At 35.2% G+C, this 20,463-nt stretch overlaps 1 protein-coding gene across 40 annotated transcripts in view; it reads right to left on the reverse strand.

Annotated features, from left to right (window-relative positions):
• Positions 1-20,463, reverse strand: part of Rims1 (regulating synaptic membrane exocytosis 1) — a 176,110-nt gene that overhangs the window by 120,780 nt on the left and 34,867 nt on the right. For all 40 annotated transcript variants that reach the window (XM_033756727.1, XM_033756719.1, XM_033756718.1 and 37 more), the window contains exons 2-7: positions 13,518-13,585; positions 12,360-12,470; positions 10,457-10,556; positions 6,432-6,555; positions 3,174-3,220; positions 994-1,106 (exon numbers count right to left, since the gene is read on the reverse strand). In XM_033756727.1, the coding sequence (XP_033612618.1) occupies positions 994-1,106; positions 3,174-3,220; positions 6,432-6,555; positions 10,457-10,556; positions 12,360-12,470; positions 13,518-13,585 (563 nt within the window). The remainder of the gene's footprint in view (positions 1-993; positions 1,107-3,173; positions 3,221-6,431; positions 6,556-10,456; positions 10,557-12,359; positions 12,471-13,517; positions 13,586-20,463) is intronic.

A 20,463-nucleotide genomic window follows, 5' to 3' on the forward strand; every position in this document is an offset into this window, starting at 1 on the left:
TAACACATTAACTTGAATTTTTCCTCTTTTAATCTAGAACTTTCCTTTTAATTTATGGTTGAATAAGAACTATATGGTTGTATATTTCATATATAAATACAAGCTCAACTGGTATATGTTAGAACATTTTTAATAGTCATAATAAGCTAAACTAACACGAGATGTTTTAACATAAGAATGTAGCATCTGAGTGGACAAATCCACTTCTTTAGTTCTCTTGTAACACCGGGGATACATTTTTCATAAAACAAAAATGAGTATGCATTTTCTTTAAAATAGAGGTGAATAATATGAGAAAATGAGACTGATCAGAAAAGCAGATAAAGTAAATACTCGGGATGATGCTAACATTTTCTATATTGAATGTTAAAGTTATAACCAAAGGTGCTTTTGAAGATAAGAGTGAGCTCACATTTATCTTCTATGACCTGCTGAAGCCAAGAGAAGAGCAGCAAGGATGAACTACAGTGATTCACACAGTAGCGAAGAAACAGCAACAGAAAAACTCAATCATTTGTAGAGTAATTTGACCCAAGGTTTTCTTTGAGCCATTCATACCAGTGACCTATTTCCTGCCTTGATGTGATGCTTCCTAAGAGTTAACCAGCTTCTTTATCCCACCTGCCCTCAAATCACACACTAAGGCAATCCTAGGGGAAACAGTCACTCCTGCAGAGGGCCTACCAGAGCACTTCCCAGACATCTTCGGAAGTGTCTCAGCCTCCAGGCTCAAGAGACGGCTAAGCACATTGATATGTATGGCGTTTTAAGACAATTATGTATAAACAATTATTCACCTTAGAAACATTTATGCAGCGTACCAAAAATAATAGACGTCTGACTTACGCTACCATTTACCAATTCATGTTAGAGTAGCTGGCACACTGTGCCAGTAAATATTTCCATGGGAGAAGCTTCCAGGAAATCCAAACATTTTTCAAAAACATGCTAAAAACCGTCCAAAATGAAGAACATGTACAAGTAACTACATACAGAAAGCTGGCCGGGTAAGACTTGTGGGGCATCTTTCAGAGCTCCGGGACTTGTTGGAGAAATAACAGAAATGGACGGTCTTTCCATCTTCTGAGATTCAAAGGAACTGGAACCTACAATGAGAAGAAGTAACTTAAGTAACACTTGTAGATGCCACAAATAAATCTTTTTATAAACCTTTAAATGCACCTGTTATCTCTATCACACTACAATTAACCCATCTGGCAATGACCTATTTTAACAGAACAGCTGTAAAAAGTTCTTGTGTATTTCTTGGTTAACTTGGTATTTTAAATGGCATAACAAGATGTCACATTCGTTTGTTTCAACTTGGAACCATTGGTCTTGAATATCTGGGGATTGGGGTGATCTCCTGCATGGGCCCTTGCACACATTCAGCACAGGCAAAGCCTTCATACCTCAGGCTAAGGAGTGTAGAGCCAGTTATGTTGAAAGTTGTGGATCATTTATTAACTGCCCTGAGATCTTAAAATGAATACATAATTATAAGTTATGAGTTACATCTGACTTTTGATTTCATCGTGGCTTTAAATTTTGATTTATCATCTCTCTTATTTTTTTACCGTTAAATGACTCTCTTAAAACCTCTGAGAATGCCACTTCTTAATTCACCCTGAGCAACTTGCTTCACCTTCCCGTGGAGCAAGCTGTCTCTCCTCTCAGTCACTTAGACTCTTCACATGACACTGTCCCCCAACACCCGCAGAAGTTCTGTCCTCGAACACACAGGTACTCCAAACTGAGCAAGCTTCCACTGAGAGCTGTTATTTACAAACTCTGCCTGGGGAAGTGCCACCCACACACTCCTTCCCATCCCGATAAATTAAGCCACGTGCTATCATTCGGTGCCCTCCAAAGGAGATCTTTAACTAAAAGGAACAGTCTTATGAAATTCCTTGTTTCTGGATCTCTTTTTCTCAGGCTTACAAAGATCCTCAGATCTCAGAACAGGCACACACTGCTTCTCATAAAGTTTATTTCTAATATTGTAATAATCAGCTGACTTAAAAAATCTTAACAATACTATAAATTATACAACCAGTTTCATTTCTCTCTTTGTATTGTTCATCAAAAAGCTCAAGTCCAATCTGGGCCCAGCCCCATCAGGAATGTCCACATGGTGGTATCTATGTCTTTCACAGGATGACTCAGCCTCTGGTTCGTTCATCCAATCATAAACTGCCTCCCTTCTAACAGTTTTCACCTAAATAATCTTGTATTTTATAGTAAGAAAAGGGGGATTCTGTAATAATACCTGAGAGTCAAATCCAAGTATTAATCCATCACAAAGTGCTGGCTCACTCCTATATTATCAATATAAATTTCTTGGTTTCTGTATATTTTATTGCACACAAAATCATCTTATCTCATCCCGAGTGACTTAATTCCCGTGTAGTTAATCCTTTGGCTCCTCTAATTTCAGTCCCTTGCCCTTGTGTCCAGTGAACTTTCTGTCCACCCTTCAGGGCTTCTACTATCATACACAACACTATTATGAGGTAGTTTGGGAAGTATTTGTTAAAGCATCTATCGCTGCACAGCTCAGAACACTGAGCTACTTACTAACCAGACTGAAAAATAAAACCAGCTTCACAATAAATTACTCTATATGGCTCTTGCGGATATAATGCCCAAGCTTAAAGGGTCCTGAGTAGGATGCAGGATGGCACTGCGGGAAAGATTTTTATACAGCTATGAATAAATAAAGAAACAAACAAACAGTACCAAGAAGAAAAAAATATCAGAGTAAAGTACAAGTTCTTTGGGTTCCCAATGATTGCCATGGTCATCATCTTTTGGTATGAGTAAAGATACCCTTAGTATAGCAATGCCAATTTATTTAAACTGAATAAATAATTACTCTTCAATTTAGTTCAATACATTTTATAACAATAAAGAAATTTCTGAGGCAGAGGTAAGGGGAAAAAATGAGAATCAAGACTTGTCATGTAGAGGTACAAGATCCCAACAATGAATGTAACTGTATTGTATCCCTAAAATGTACCAATAAACTCAATTAAAGCTGAAAAAAGAAAAAAAAAAGAAATTTCTTTTGGGGGGTATGGTGATCAAACTCAGGACCATGCGCTTGCCTTCAAGGCAGTGTGGCACCACTGAGTTAAATCCGCAGCCGTATAATAAAGAAATCTTGTACTCACTGGACTCCAATGGAGGATGAGAACTCTCAGGAATCCGGGGAATGTCACTAAAAGAAACAGGGTATGGTGAAAATCCTGTTAGGGTGAACTACCCCACTTGGAGCAACCCCAGCTCATTTTATTTCAGTGATGTAAAAAATCCTTTTGAATCTTTACAGATGTAGAAATGGAGAAGAGTTGCTATTTAAGTAATTGCTAATGTGCATGAATGTCAAACACCACACAAGAAAATACGCTTTTATATATCTGAGAGCAAAACACTTTAACATGACAACAATCAGACTAATATTGTGGATAAAATCACCACAATATTTCTACTACCAAAACAGCGCGTTTTGGAAATAAAAAAATGTTAAAGATAATATTTTCTTCAATTTTAGAAATCAAAATAACACAAATTTTACAAATCAGTAGTATGTTTTACAAACACATCTGAAAGAGTTTACTGAATGAAAGGAATGAAAACAACTTGATAATAAAATGAGTATCATGGGCAAAGTTAATAAAATGAAAAGGATGGATTGCTTTAGAAATTAAATATGGTTCAAGCTTGCAACAAAAAAGCAAAATAAATTTATATATGTGGATATATAATACATATGCACATATATACCCTTTATAGAGATTCATTTCTCTATACTGAAGTGAGCTAAATATATGGCTATTTACTATATGGTTAGAAAGTGACTTGTGAGAATGTCCATCCCTGTCAAACTCACAAATTACCCCAAAGAAATGTTTAAGATAACCTTGGCTTAACCCATTTTCCACTCTGACCTTATGAACCCTGGACAACCTTGGTTTGGGTTTTAGACTGCATAAAACTACTTTAACTCGCCTTTTCCAAACATATTTTAATATCAATTTAAGGAGCTTAACAATATGCAAGGATTAACATGACATATTAAAGCAGACTGGAGTTACCAAGTAGTTACAGAATTGTCAGTGTACTATTTAAGAATGTCTAATCACTTACCTTGTTACCTAACTTCAATTTGATTTTCTTCACATTTTTGAGAGAATGAAAAAAAATGTTTTCCCTGATTCTTTTCCCAATGTCACATTTTTACTCATTTGTGCAAACTAACTTAGATAATAATCTAAAATTCATAGCCTTTTACAAAATGCAATAATCTTGATGCCTATTGTATAAAATACATTTTACTACAATTTTCATATAACAATTTATATGTCATTTATCTAAACTGACAGCTAAGAGACTAATTTATAATATCTATGGCAAAAGACACCAGCTATTTATTCCATGCTCATTGCTTCTAAACTCATCTAGGCAAAAAAAAAGTTAATTGTAAAAAAATCATGAAAAATTATTTTTTAGATAATATGAGTTCTTTCAAAATCAGCCTCACAGTCAATTAGGGAAATTATAATATGAAACTCCAGAGCAAGCTACAATATAGGCTTTGTATTTTATGAGTCACTGAAAGGATGGTAAGTTGTTAAAAAATATGAAGTGATTTTAAACCAAACTTTATTTAATGTTAATTGCTGCAGTAATATTTTCATGCATAAATTTCCCTGATGTTTAAAGAAACTGTCTTAGTTCTCTACTCTCAGTGATATGATTTTAGTAACAATTGTAAGCATAAAAGTAAAGGATATTATCATTTCTTGGGCTCACAATAATGATCAGTACCTCAAAGTGCAAGATGTGCTAGGTCCGTGATGTCTGAGAGACAACGTACATGTGAACTATATTAGGAAAGATTCTTGAAATCATCGTGCCAATGTTATAAACAATTATTTTCTCTCTGCTTTAAATTAACTACACTTGAAAAAAAACTATATAAGTATTTTTTAAATCATTAAAATTAATCTAGTAATATATTAACTGTGAGTTGATGCCAGCTTTCATTTTTCCTCAAATATAGCTTTTGTATTTCACATTCCCTTAACTGCATGACCCCATGATAGCTTGGGGTGTGACTCTGGATGATTAAATTACTTTTGAAGTAATTTTGATACAAAGTTTAAAAATGTTATTCCAGTCTCCTTTAATTGTCTGTTGGTTTCCTAAGTCAACATAAATGAAATAGATGAAATATTAGCTGATTACTGTGAAACCCTTACATGTATCTGAAGATATCTGGAAATGTGCACAGTACTTGATTTTAAATTTTTTGTACTTTTGATTCATTTTCCAATTTACTTACCTCTTTTCCAGTCTCATATGTACCTCAGCACTAGAACATCTGTCTTGTAAAACTAGCATAATTTACAGTGCTGTTTTTTAAATCTAGAGAGAATGTACAGGATTTGCACGTCCTCGATGTTTACTTGTAATAATCACCACTTAATGTTTATCATCTCGCCTTTATTTTTAGAGTTTATATTAATATTATGCTTTGGTCATGGTCATACATTGTCATAGTTTTGAAGTAGGTATAATTGCATTTTCGTGTAAGTTTTCCAGTGATATATTCATTTGGACGACAAAATATTAAGGTTAACAATTTTTTGACATTAAAAAAATCAAATAATGGCTCTACGATATCTTGGAGAATAGCAAAAAGAAGAGGTTTTTTCCAAGATTACATTCAAACATTAAGCCAACTGCAAAGAAATGCTTCAAAATGTCATTTAAAGATTGTAAAATGGCAAAGTGAGTATTTATTTTGGAATTTGTGGGTTTGCTAGAAAAAGCTAACTACATGGAAAATTCTACACACAGATACAGACAATATTCCATTGGCTACAGATATTAAATGATGCCAAAAATCAAGGTTTTAAAAAATGTATCAGTTATAATGACCAATTCAAACGTCAAAATATTTAGTATGTCTCACTTGATTTTAAATAAAAGTTGGAACTATTCATCAAGACATAAAAAATGATCATTTATAGAATTAAAAGCCTCTGTAGACATACAAAATCATGTTTAAATAATATAAAATGACAAGTTTTCTTGAGACTCCCTTAAAGGAAATACTACTCATTAAATTAAAATGTGAAAAATAAATATCCCTGCCACTAAAAGTTTATATTCACTTGTGAAAAACAGATATACTTTTTGATACTACAACTATTAAATTGTGGAGCTTCTAAAATATAGTGAAGAAAATTCAGCATTCAAATTTTTAAAAATGAGAAATTTAAATAATTTAAATGTAAGCCCATCGTTGATTTTTAAAAACTATCCATGTTAACATGTATTATATGAATGTATAAACTTCTTTTTAAAACTCTGCTAATACATGTAATTTACTAAACTTAAGAAGTAAGTTTTTTTAGCCTTACCCAATAGGCCTTGAAACAATAATTTCAACTTGAGGTTCTGATTTTGATTCTAAAATAATGTTGTAAACTTCTTCATTTGTAGCTCCCGGCAGGGGTTTACCATTCCATTCTAGAACTTCATCCCCTTGAATTTAAAAAAAAGGGTATTTTTTTACCTTAAATAATTTGTTTATTTTTCTTATCTTTTCTCTTTTTTTAACAAAGAAATGCGAAACATATACAAATAGTTTAATCTTCTCGGCTTTGCTCTCAAAAGATTGGTCATCATCTAATGTCAGCTAAATGGTTTTTCTACACACTTTTATTCTTTTGGTATTTTCTCTCCAAGAATATTACTGGTCACTGGAAACAGTACAATACAAAACTGCCTTTATCCTTTGAGGTACACCAGAAAAAGATATAAAAATAATCTCATGCCATGGGATGGAATTAGCACAGCCTAGCTGGAAACACTGAAAAATGACAATTAGCAGCATGCCTTCCATATCATAAATGTAGGCGGCTCTCTATGCAAATGATTCTTATTAAACTGCATATAATCCTGTCTGGTTTTTTGTAAAATCAGCAATTAATGTTCGCTAGAATGAACTTCTGATTACAAATCATGCTTCACTATCTTTGCCTGACGCATAACAGAATAAAAATGCATGAAAGGATCTGAATTCACACCCGTAGGGTAACACAGGTAGCTATGGCAGTTACAAAGCAAGCAGATGTAAAACTGTTGCATGGCAGTTAACCCACTTCCAGATGTTCAAAACACTTACAGTCTACACAGAATATACAGTAGGTGTTAAAATATAAGTAGAAAATATGTAAAATAATGCAAACAACAAAGTACTATTTACTTTGTTTAACAGTCCAAGATTAATCTGGTGCATAGTATGATAATGCTGCATTTAAAAACATAGGCTAACAAGAAATAGTTACTTTAACCAGAACTTTCACTACAGATCATTTGGAAAGTAAGATTTATTCTCAGAAGTATTTAGAGCAGTTCTCAATTCTAAATGTTAGGCTCAGCTGAAATATTCAAGGCTCGGTAAACACGGACATATCTGCATTTTGGATGCTTATGTTTATTTTCTTGTTCTTAGTATCTGAAACAATTTTCGGAGCTAAGAAAACATGTATTAAAGTAATGGTCCAATATCATCATAGATTTCAAAGTTGCATTTTAACAAAAACACATAATTAAGCCTTTTAAACATGTAATCTTTTAGTTTCAGTGAAGTCCTCACAAAGTAGAAAACAATGCTTGTACTAGAAATATTTTAAAGTCATTCTCAGTTTTATCTAATGCTCTTTACTCAAAATAAAAAGTAAATATCATAAAGTATATGTGCTGCTTCAGTTTGGTAAACAATATGGTTGTCAGCAAAACATATGACTATAATTTGCCCTAAGCAGTTAATTAGAACAGCTTTTCAAATAGGCAATGAATATACTTCACTGTTTAAAAAAAAACAAAAAGGTAAAAACATACAAATTTACAATACATTAGCAGTGCTTTCAATTTTCTATCAAGAATAAAATTTACATCATCTCAGTACACAAATATAACATCAATGTACATATGTATGTGTGTGTTAGTACACACACATACACACCAGAAAATATTTTATGAAATAGTACTTACCCTGATATTTCTACTCTATTATGCACAATTTAAATTTCTTAAATAATCAATGCAAGCAGTTAAATTGATTTTACAACCATCAAGGAGTTGTAACCAACACGTTGCAAAAGTAATGCATTATGAAATTCTCTTTACAGACAGCAACCTGAAAGTATAACTTTTAAATCAAATCAAAGTAACACATGTGTTTATCTGTTTGCAGCTCCACTACTCCTAAATCACAGGTGGTTTCTTTAACACTATTTATATGTGTATGGATAATCTCTTCAGGCAGCGATGTAGACCAAGGTAGTACAAAGACGAAAAGGAAATGCTCTCAGTCTTTATTTTTGATAATGTAGAAATAATATGGAACAACTTTTACAAAATACCTTACACAGAATGACAGGGGTTCCTTTGAGGAACAGAAGTAGAGCTGGGTCAGGCCAGGGAGTTAACAATTACTGTTCAGGCGGGGCAGCCAGAAATGTTTTTTTAATCATGACAATTTTAGATGAGATTTTAGGGATGGAAAAGACTTCCATAGGTGGAGCACAAGAGAAATCACATAAACAGGAGGTACTGACCATGTCTCACGGGAGGGAAACACCTTCCCTATGGTCAGGTAAACTATGGCAGAGGGGAGCTGGAGATGTTTCGGAACAAAGTCGCAGAGCTCTGTCTTGAACAAAAGCTGACCAGGAGACCCAGAATGATCTTAATGAGTGTGTGGGTAATACCTGCATTTTAAGATAGTTCAATCAAGCAGTAACAGAGTGCATGGAGTTGGAAGGGAGAGGGATTACAGAGAGATATACCAGGTAGAAGGAAGAGAGGAAATGCTGAGTAAAGATCACAATGACAAAAAATGTAGGACTGTGATTTTGTAATTGGCCGATGGTGTTTATATGCAAATAAAAAGAAAACTAGTTTCTCCATTATAACATTTCAAAGAGACTACATGATCACATTTATAAAAAACACAAAGATAAAATGAAAAGCCATTATATTTATAACCTGATCCGCAAATTCAAGCTTCTATAGCTAAAGTTATCTGACAATGCAAATGAATGACCCTCATACTTTTTCTGAGGTTTATTACTGGGTCATCAGATGAAGAATCAATTCAGTGATACAGCCACCCTTGACTGAGTTACTGTGTTACTGATCGTTAAGGAGTGTCTGGCAAGAAACCACAGAGTATCATGCCTTTGCACATCTTTAAAGCTGTGTAGCAAATGCAGAAATACCAGGATTACGTTACATTCCCTATAAAATATTTATACAAGATGTCTATCAAGGAAAACACCATGAAATGATTTTGAACTATATCCTACTAATCAGTAAAATCAAAGTACGATCTATGGAAACGTAAATATGCCACAAGAAAATCCATTATTCTGTATAATTAATATTAATATTAAAGAGTGGTAGAATATCAGAAAGCTGAAGAATTACAATTTTTTTTTTTTTTTTTTTTTTTTTTTGGTATTGGGGATTGAACTCGAATCCTTGCGCTTGCAAGGCAGGCCACCGAATCGCTGAGCTAAATCCCCGGCCCAAGAATTACAATTTTAAGGTTTATAAATTTAAAATATAGGCTAGAAGTGTTTTCTATATGTTACAGATTCTTAATGCCCAACCAATTCAACAGCTCAGCCAACACCTTTTCTTTGTAAGTGCACAGCAAAAGTGTAAGTAAACACTTTAACCAAGAATTAATAATAAGCTCTGAAGGGAAGTCAAATGCGAGAAGTATGTTAATATGATTTTAAGGAAAATCAAAAGAGAACAATTTACTAAAAATAGATTTTACACAGTGCTGCTGGTGAAATTACCGTACATTAGATAAATAAGTACTTGTATGATTACATAATGGTATGATTACATACATTTTCAAACACTAAAATGATACATCTGTGTGAGTACATGTTACACTTAAATCAACAAATATTATGTGATCTATATAGAAAGTATGGTTATAATTATGCTTTATGAAAATACCTGCTCCTAAATAAGTATTACTGGGATGGATGTAAAAAGGTTTACTACAGCTTAAAATTAAAGAATTAAATAGTTTCACAGAATATATTTTTTGCACAGCTAAATTTAGATTTGAAGTCTTGTAGCATTATGAAACCATTTACACAAATAATAATCCTTCAGTATTTGGCATCTTCATGTTTTTGTACAAATAAAAAAATTCCTATTCTTACTCTATCCAAACTGCCACACTAGTATAGCTGCCTGTTGCTGTAACCGGCAATTATTTGTACTTGGAAGAAACTTTTTTTCCCACATTCCAACTAATTAGCAACTTAACTGACATAAAAAGCTAACCCCAAGTTAAAACCCACCAGCTCATGCCCAGAGAAGACATAGCTAAATGTTAACACAGCAAGTGTACCTGCTCTGAGGTGTCCGACCACATCTGCCAGGCTGCCCTTCTTTACTTTGGTGATGAAAGCACCAAGGCGTCCCAGGTCAGTCATTTTTCCTCCAACGACCTGGACAAGTGCAAATTTTTAAGTTCCCAAGAATTGTAATGAAACACAAATGTATTAGTTTCAGCAGATGACCCTACATTCCCCATGAGGTGTCTACAATCAAGGGTGGCGACATTAATGAAGTACATTTTTCATTCGACACTGGCAGAAGAGTACTGGGAGGAAAACATCCGGTTGCATTGAGATGACCATGCATCCTAAGGAAATCGTGTTCTGATTCTTACACTGACCTAGTGAAAAAGGTCACCTCCAAAATGTACGCACTTACAAGACACACGTCATGTCTCTCGCACTTCAAGTGTGTGACACTTTCTATTAAGAGTTTTTTTTTTAATCTTCTCAATTCATGCCTCCCATTTGAATTGTTACTTCAACATGCAGATAACGCCCCACTGCCATAGCAGATTTTGCTGTCTTTAGTGTAGTTATAATGCATTGGGTCTATGTTGGTAAAGACTAGAAACTTAAAGCATGGACAGACTACCATGGGCAAGCAATTTAACCCAGTGCAAAGCTACACACACATCCATATTCATGAATCTCAGAAGTCTGAGTTGTACTACTAAACAGTTACCACTTTCGCATTACTTTCCCACTACATCTATGTGTTATGAGCTATTAATACGCAATTCCACAGCTTAGCCAGCTCTGTTTCCTTTATAACTGCCTGGCGAATGCATAAGTAAACTCTATCCATACAGTGACAGTAAGTTTTGAAGTGAATTCAAATGTAAACATTTGTTAATGATTTTAAGAAAGATGAAAAGAGGGTAATTTACCAAAATAGATTTTATAAAGTGCGATGCTAAAATCATGGTACTTTCACATATATATGATGTCAGGTTAAAGTTGCAGAGCAACATACACCTCCAAATACTAAAAAAGGGGTACTTCTGTAGCAAACACAGACTTTCCTTTCTCCCAAATGCAGGCATGCAAATATTTATAATTAAAAGCAGAGGAAATATTAGCAAAGGTTAAGCTTGATCCACAGTTGTCAGGAACATAACCAGTAATGGAAATGATCAGAATTGCTTTATAGCAAGAGAAATGAACTGTATTAACCAATAAGATACCATTAAGTACATAACTAAAGGGGGGATTTGCTGGGGATTGAACCCAGGGCATGGTGCATGCTAGGCAAGTGCTCTACAACTAAGTTAAATGCTCAGTTCAAACATTGTTTTAGTTGGATTAATGGCTAATGGTTTTGAAAAGGGAGTATTATTACAGAACTGTAATACAAACTCTTGGTAAATAATAGATCTAAAGTAAAATTTTTGAATACTTTTTAAGTAACTCAAATCAAAACCATGTGGCTTAAATATACCTATTCTTTCAGTATTACTACAAATGTTTTTGTCAGTAGAAAAATATCTCTTTATTGATGTTTTATGTTGTTGCCCAGCATGTAATAGATGTCTACATTATCTAACTTTATTACATTCCGTTAAAATGCTTTTAATGTCAACATCATCCTTCAATTTTATAAAGAAGAACTTTAGTTTTCCTATACTTTTTTTATTTTTCAACTACATTGGTATACTATATTAATAAAACATTTAAAGTATTCAGATAAAAATACACCACATATGACAAGCTACATTCACTAGAGGAATTTTATTTTGGATGAGAGGGGAAGATATTTAAAAATCATTGTCCAAAACTTTATTGTATGGAGCAGGTAAGAGAAGAATGCTTAGGGTTGGGGATATAAGCTCAGTGGTTGAGTGCCTGTTTCTCATTTATAAGACACTGGGTTCGACGCTCAGAAAAAAGAAATATTTTTTAAAGCATACTTACTTTTAGACCTAACAATGCACCTGATTCTTTGGGCATGGTTGTTCTTTTGTTAAGAATAACACGTCCGATTAATCGATCCCCCTCTTTAGATGGCTGCCACGTTACAGGATGCTATTAAAACATAAAGTTTAAAAAGTAAACAACTTGCTTTTTCATTCCTGTAGACACATAATTATGAGCTATAGCATGATACAGATTTCTCAGGTAAAAGACACTCCAGAGGAAATTGTTCTGGTGGACTCTAGCTTATAAAAGTTTTCAGTTAGAGGACCGGGGATTTAGCTCAGTGCCTGCCCAGCAAAAGCAAGGTCCTCAGTTTGATACTGAGTACAAAATTTTTTTTTTCACTTAGAACTGTATTTTACTTGCAGTAGACACAATAAAAGATTCTAAAAGTAGAACTGAGTACAATTTTTTTTTTCACTTAGAACTGTATTTTACTTGCAGTAGACACAATAAAAGATTCTAAAAGTAGTTAGACACTAATACATCTCAATTTTAAAATATAATTTAAATTTTGAAATGTATCTGCCCTCATACTGAACACTGATTCTGTATTTTCAGTTGTTAATGGCAATAGCATCTTTTACCAAATACAGTCAGTTGTTGAGTGACAACAATTCACCTGAGCATTTTTCAGCTTCCCAATGATACTGCTACCCATTCCTTTTATGCTCTCCAGGGCTGGTGCCCTGCGGGACACTGAGAGAAGCCGAGTGGTGGCAGCAAGAGCAGCTCCCAGGGTCAGCCCCCCACGAGGAAGGTAAACGCCCACCCATGTCCCACAATGCCGTTCAGGAGAGTAACTGCATTTTGGGTACAGTAAGTGCATTTTTTACTTACAAAACCTTCAGTATACAGTGGGTTTGTCAGGGTGCAAGCCTATTATAATTCAAGGAGGATCGGTAATATCTCAGCCTTATTTATATATATTATTTAATAAACATTTTTACTTAATAAAAAATTTGTTATAATTATTCAGTCCTAACTGCTTTTTTCTTCAAATCTGTACTCTCAAATAAAATTTATATTTGCTCTCATAAAATGTATTAAATGTGAGAGCAGAATAAGATTGCTACCAATTACGTATCCATCCAAGGTCAGTGACTAGCACATGGAAATCCTGAAGTACATTCATTCCCTTCCCCGAAAGCTCACCGAACTAATAGGTGATGTCTCCCGGCTGTGCCACGTGGCAGGATCCAACCAGTAATAATCCAAGTCACCTGAAAAAGAGGAAAGGAATGAAGAGAGAAGTGGTATTGGAGAGCACATCCCTTTGAGCATTATCTCTTGAGTCTATAAAGTGCTAAGAATATTATCATTTTGAGTACGTACATCCCAGAATCATGGACCCCTATGTCGCAAAGATGTGAACTTAAATGAATTCATGCTACAAATGTACTTCATAAAATAAAGGAGCTAGTTTTTCCTTTTATAAATCAGACTTGAAATACTGACATATAAACATACCAGAAAGAACAGGATTGATCCGCCCTTCCCACCCTTAATACTTTCCAGAACATGCTACAGGCTGCCATCTAGTGGTGTTGGCTAAAATCGCATGCATTGAACAGTAAGGGTTAAAATTTAGTGCTTCTTTCTAATTTTCTGAATGTGGTAGCTTTAAAAATTGTTCTCTAGTCTCTTATCAGTCCTAACTGGAAAACACCACATGTGTTAATAACTTAGTGACAAGGAAATAACTGTTAGCAGAAGAGCGGTTACAACTGCCACAGTATTCATCAACTTTGCTAAAACGGTAAAAAAATTAAGAGTTCTAATTTTGTACACATTCATTAATGAAACTTTATCTTTTTGAATTAAAATCGAATGCCAAAGAAAGATCCTGAGCAAAAAAGAAACATTTCAGAGGAAAACAGCAGTGCTTTCAAGATCTGCATGGTATAAAAAGCTAGAGAAAAGTAGGTCACCTATGAAGGAACAGTGTGTTAGGGAAAGGGGGAGAATAAATGACCTCTCATAGTTTAAATATCAGATTTACTCAATGGGGATGTTTTTCTCCATAGCACTCCAAGGAGAAAAGAAAGTAAAGGATGCAGCTAATGGTGAGTTACATAGGTAGGTAGCTTTTGAGAAAATGTATTTGGCATGTGCCTGTGTGGGCAATATTTTTCATAGATAACAGACATGCTAGGGGTAGGTACTATCAAAGAACTACAACAGAAAATAATTTTCAAAATATTTAAAATCTGCCGGCATAAAAACCCATGCAATCCAATGCCTTAGTAATTCTTTCTTTTCCATTAACATGCCACAGAATACCTGAAGGCAAATGCTACTCATAGTGCAATAAATATTGAAGTGTTCTTCAAATATTAATTCATGCATTGCCTGCAAGGGTTAATATCAGAAATTACACTAGCAAAAGCTATTCTCTTAAAAAATACTTCACATTTAGTCATGATCTCTCATAATCACTTATGTGAAAATGTGCATACAGCTTAATATCAAAAATTATACATTTCTATATTATTGGACCAACTCAATTAATGGAATGCAATGAGGTCTTTACTGTTTGTAAAATACCACGTGCTTATTCTTGAAATAGCTCTACTTCCTCCCAAAAGAAAAAAAATATTAAAAGTGAAAAGTTACTAACACAAAGGTTGTTATTCAAAAGATGTTTCTTGTACTTTGTAAAAGGTTGTCCCTAAAATGTCATAGGCCCCGTAATAAGGCTTGATATTTCCCGGGTTCTGACCGGTTTTGATACACTGTGATGTTAAGAGGACCGCCGCGATACTTGTGAGGAAGACTGTATTCCTCTGCAGAAAAATTGTCCTTCAAGGGAAAACTGCTTCAGCGACTCTTAAAAGAAAAAAGAAAACAAGAAAAAAAATTCTATTTCCACAACTCCAAGATAGCAACTGGTCGCTGCCTCCCTCGATCACGTGCCTTGGGGTGCTTGGCCTGCGTTCCTCGGGGTCCGGCCCTGCCCCTCGGGGTGACTCAGTGTCTCTTCGTACACAACTGGTGAATATTTGGCTTTGCAAAAATTGCTCCTCACGGGCAAAGAACCAGGAGGTGATGCTACTGGTGAACAGGGCACCACGTTTATACGTAAACAGTGTTCCAGGCACGGGTATCCTGCTTGGCAGGGATCAATCATCTTGGGGAAAGGACAACTTCACTGCTACAGAATAGGCAGACAGAAGCAGAGGAACACCTGCATCTGATGACAAGAGAGGACAAGGTGCAGCCAATACTCACTGTCACCCTATCTACTGAGAATTTACATGGCAGATTTGTGGGTGAAAAAATAATTTTTGACCAATTTTAATTTTGCACAGTATCTTCCATATCTACCAGATACTGCTAATAAACATAAAAGTAAAATATTCCATATTCTAGTATATTCTAATACTTGTACATACTTTAGAATACAATCATGCAGAGGACCACAATAAAAATATAAACCAAAAGAGACAGCTGCCATTTTCACACAGAGAAGGGGGAGATGCAAAGCACTGTAATATTGATGATGCCCAAAGCAGGCTGTAAAGAGTCAACCCCACAATGGGCCAATTACCGGAGATGCCCGTAGTTAGGTTTTAATATTTACCTTCCCAGTCTGGGATGCAGGTCTGAGAAATAAATACACTAAGAGACGGAACTAGGAGAGGGAGAACAGGGTGTGAGGATGACTGAGGCCGGCCCAACCGACCAGGGCACTGAACGGTTCCACGCACTGACTTTTATTGGCAAATCAGCTGGGGTAAAGGTAAGCTATGTGCTGGAAATTAATGTAAACAAGGCTCCTAAAGGACAAGATAATGCATCTCAAATGAGCAACCAAATAGAATATATGGTTGCAATCAGAACACTGTCCTTCTAGTCTGAAGGTTTTAGTTGTAGGGACAGAATTTGGGGGCGAGTTACCCTGACCCTGGTACGTAGGCTCTCACCAGACTCCCTGCTATGAATAAGCCAACTGTGGGGTTAGCTTCACAGCCTACCCTGGGCATAATCCACGTTACAGTCCTCTGCACAATTACACCTCGTTTATGTTCTAAACAATTTCTCATAGGTCTTGTCATTATTTTGATTTATCAATCACTAAAATTAACAATATTGTTTAAAGACAATAATAAATACTAAAATGTAAATTTTTAAAAAACATTTGTTTTCCCTACCCATGTAATTACTAACTTTGAGAGAGATATTGAATTTTTAGTACTCCAATTCATCTTTATAATTCACATTTCTATATTATTAATGAAAAAAGGAATACTCAACAAAACCTTAAAACACTCCCAATCAAGTATATTATTAACACAAAAAATTTCGATCATTTTTTCCTAATATATGATTAAACATATTGACTTCCCGATGACACAGTTTCAAAATGATAAATATGTGGTGTTTTCTTGTGAAATCAATACAAATGCTGCCTCAGATATCAATGTAACTGTAAAGGAACTGATTTATGATCTCATTAATTTGGAACCAGAAAGGGCATTAGAAGGGTGAGCCTACTGAAGTAGCTCGAATACATAACCAGCCTTGTTAGAAAAGCATTAGCCTTTTGAGCTTCATTTTATTCTATGTGAAGAATTTCACAACAGACCTGGCCCCTACCTCTTGTGAAAAAGTGGGCAAATTAAACCCAGTAAGCAGAGAATTTCCACAAATCTCCAAGCAAAATGTATTTTCAGTGCGCAAATAAAACAAAACATGTGTCAGCTAAACAACACAAGAGTCTTCTGTAAAGGGAATTCGTTTTTCAAAAACCCAGGTCACTACAGAGTACGGAGCAATGCCAAAGTATATATTTGTAAGATTTAAAAATTTCTATCTGTTGATGTCCACGCAAAACACACAAAAACACAAAAGCACAGAGGAGTCCAACAAGACCAGTAAAGGTTGGCAGAACAAAATACCTTCCAAGTAGCATAGGCATTTAAAAACGTATATTGAACCAAGGCAAACACACATCTCCATTTATTAAATATTCAATAATTTAGCCGGCAGCTATATTTGCCCAAGTGGAGCACAGCTAAAGTGCACGCAGCAGAGGCCAAGCTCTCCACACCAAAACCTACACTTCTTGCGTGGCTCTAGAAGAAATACTCAGCGCACTCTAACATCATTATAACGGACGATGAGGAAGGCAGCATTTATACCAATGATGAGAGTGAGTCTCAGCAACTCAAAAATTTATACTACATTCCCATAATCATGCTGCTTGTTATCTCAAAAAACAACCTGATCTTCCTACACAGAATAAATTGTTCTCATCCAAAAATAAAAATTTAACAACCAACACTGGGGAGGGTCATCCTTCCCCGGTATTTCCTTCACCTCTTGCTTGTTTCTCTTCTATTTTTTTTTTTCAGTCCCCTGTAACAGAATGTGTTGGCATTAAATAAAATTAGGTGAATCCTGTACTTCTTTACTACAGTGCAGACACACATAAAAACGCTGAACAAGAATATGGTAAATGTTTTTTACTAAAGACAGGTAGATGTACACAAAAATCAATTCAGTTCTGAAAATGAGTTGCGATAAAATATTCGCAATACCAAGTTCCACGGTCTGCCCACTAGAATTAAACATCACTTTGGACTATGATGTTATAAAAACATACATTTTGATTGATTTTCACATTTTACGGGGACATTTATTTGAAAAAGTCATTTCCTAGATAGGAATCAAATCTTAACCTAAGAACTGAGATTAAAAATCTTCACTCTGGATTAATACATGAAAAATGCCCCTGGAAGCAGTTTCCTCATTTTTTGAAATCTACTTTAAAATGCTCAGTGACTGCAAAGGGGAAGTGTGTTCTTCTGAAATTATGCATAATAGTGGAACTACTTTTGGCTAAGTAATAATTTTCTATACAGCAAACCCTAAAAGTCCTAATGTCACCTAGTTAATGGTCACAAGTAAGAGACAAATATTTATTTTATGCAATTTGGTTTCTAGGTATCAAAATAAAATGGAAGCTAAATATCTAATTTAATCATTGATCAGATAATCTGTACAATGTTAGTTTTCAAATCAATGAAATACAATGCATACTACTGCTAAATCAGTAAATTATCTTTCATAATTGAATTATCTTACATAATTTACTAATAGTCTTAGTTCCTACCACAGTAAAATTATTATTACTCAAATACTTTTCAGTGATGGTGGTCAAAATCTGTGTCAATTTTCACTCTTCAACTGCAACTGAAGGCAAACATTGTACGAACTTCAGTGGCTGTGGGGCGGGGGTCATCTCCAAGTCATTGGTCTTCAGCAAGAACTTCTTCAACAACTCTAAGTAACTTAAAATCTAATTTCTGGTTTTGGCCTTGGACAGCGGCAACAGTAACAAAACCAAAAACTACAAAGTACCCTTTCCTTGGAAAAAGTATATTATCTCCCGGTATTAGGGATTCATTAAAGTGGTTGTTCTCCAAATGCATGATAGAAAATCCACACTGTGCGACAGGTGCACTCCCTCCCCACTAACAGTGCCCAACATCATTGGTTATCAGGGAAATGCACAGCAAATTCACATCAAGCTATTACCTCTCATCTGTCAGAAGAGCTAGCTGTAACATGAAAGAAAGATGCATGCTGGTGAAATGGGGAAACCCTGGACCTTTGAATACTGTTGACAGGAATGCAAATTCATAAAGCCATTGCAGAAGTTCCTTAAAATATTACAAACAAAACTACCATATCACTTCTCCATGCCACTCTGGAGTGGGCAGGCAAAACAACTGAAATCGATCTCATAGAAGTACGTGCACTCCCGTGTTCACTGCAGCACTAGTCACGACAGCCAAGATGAGAAGGCAGCCCACATAATCACTGACAAGGAACAGGTAAAGAAAACATGGTGTACAGATGTTAAAGGGTAAACACACACTGCAAAAAGAAGAAAACTCTGCAAATGTGACAACACAAGTGAACCGAGACAATGCTATGCTAGGAAAAACAAGCCAGAATACAGGGAGGGGGCCACAGCATCCCACTGAAAGGAAGAATCTAACAGCCACATCTACAGAAGCAAATAGTAAAGTGCTGGTTTCCAGGGGCTCAGGCAAGGGAAATGGGGAGTCAAAGATGTAAAGTTTCACTTATCAAAGTTAAACATATCCTAGAGAGTGACTGTACAACATAACATCCGGAATTAACAAGTATTTAAAATTTGCTAAGAGGATATATCAGTGTTCTTATCCCAAAGAAGAAAACAGTAAAAACAAGGACAGGAGGAAGCTTGGTGTTTCTGGCATGTACTGAATTCTGGCTTCATGGATGTACACATCTCTCCACACTCGTTAAGTCGCAGACAAAAGTATGTACTGATATCTCTGTATATAAATCACACCCCAATAAAGTTTTTTAACATTTTCATTTTTTAAACTCTCTTGTTCCTAAATTCCATAACAGATCCAATGTCACCATTCTTTTTGTTTGGTATATAACGTTTACAATTTAACTAAAATGAATTCTCATTTACCAAGTTGATTTGAATAAATGCATCAACTTCTGCATATCACGTTAGTGAATGATTTCAAAAATGCTTAACTTCAGAGATGGTTTATAATCAGAAGAATCTCCTGAGCTGAAGAACCTCTAGCGACTGAGTATTTGCTTGCAGGACCTTGATGCGGTTTTTGTTTCGGAGCACAGGCAAGGTGGGCCAGTGGATGTTGACAAGAGGGACAGCTCATTGGTGTCTTTTGGAGACAGGTACTTTTCTGGTCATTAGCATCGTTTGATGAATGTGAGAGTTAATTTTTGAGAAGCCAATACTACCACCATACAACTCTACAAAGAGCCTACAGGGGACTCAGAATCAAACTTCTGGATGAACTCTGAGTTCAGTCACTCAGATAATCCCAAACTCCAGAAACAGCTACAACAGCATCCAGTTGGTCCTTCAAGGGTAGAATGGTATGGACAGTTAAGAGACTTACAACTCTAAACCTAACAGCATATCAGGTACATTACTGTAATAATCTTTCTGCACCTCCGTAACCCTCTCTTCTATAAAATGGAAATAATGCCCCTTCCCTCACAAAACTTTCACGGAAATTAAATGAGATATATCAGCTTTGTGAACTTTAACGGCTTCAGA

Source organism: Fukomys damarensis, unplaced genomic scaffold (genome assembly GCF_012274545.1).
Source record: "Fukomys damarensis isolate Sample0158 unplaced genomic scaffold, DMR_v1.0_HiC HiC_scaffold_27, whole genome shotgun sequence".
NCBI lineage: Eukaryota > Metazoa > Chordata > Mammalia > Rodentia > Bathyergidae > Fukomys > Fukomys damarensis.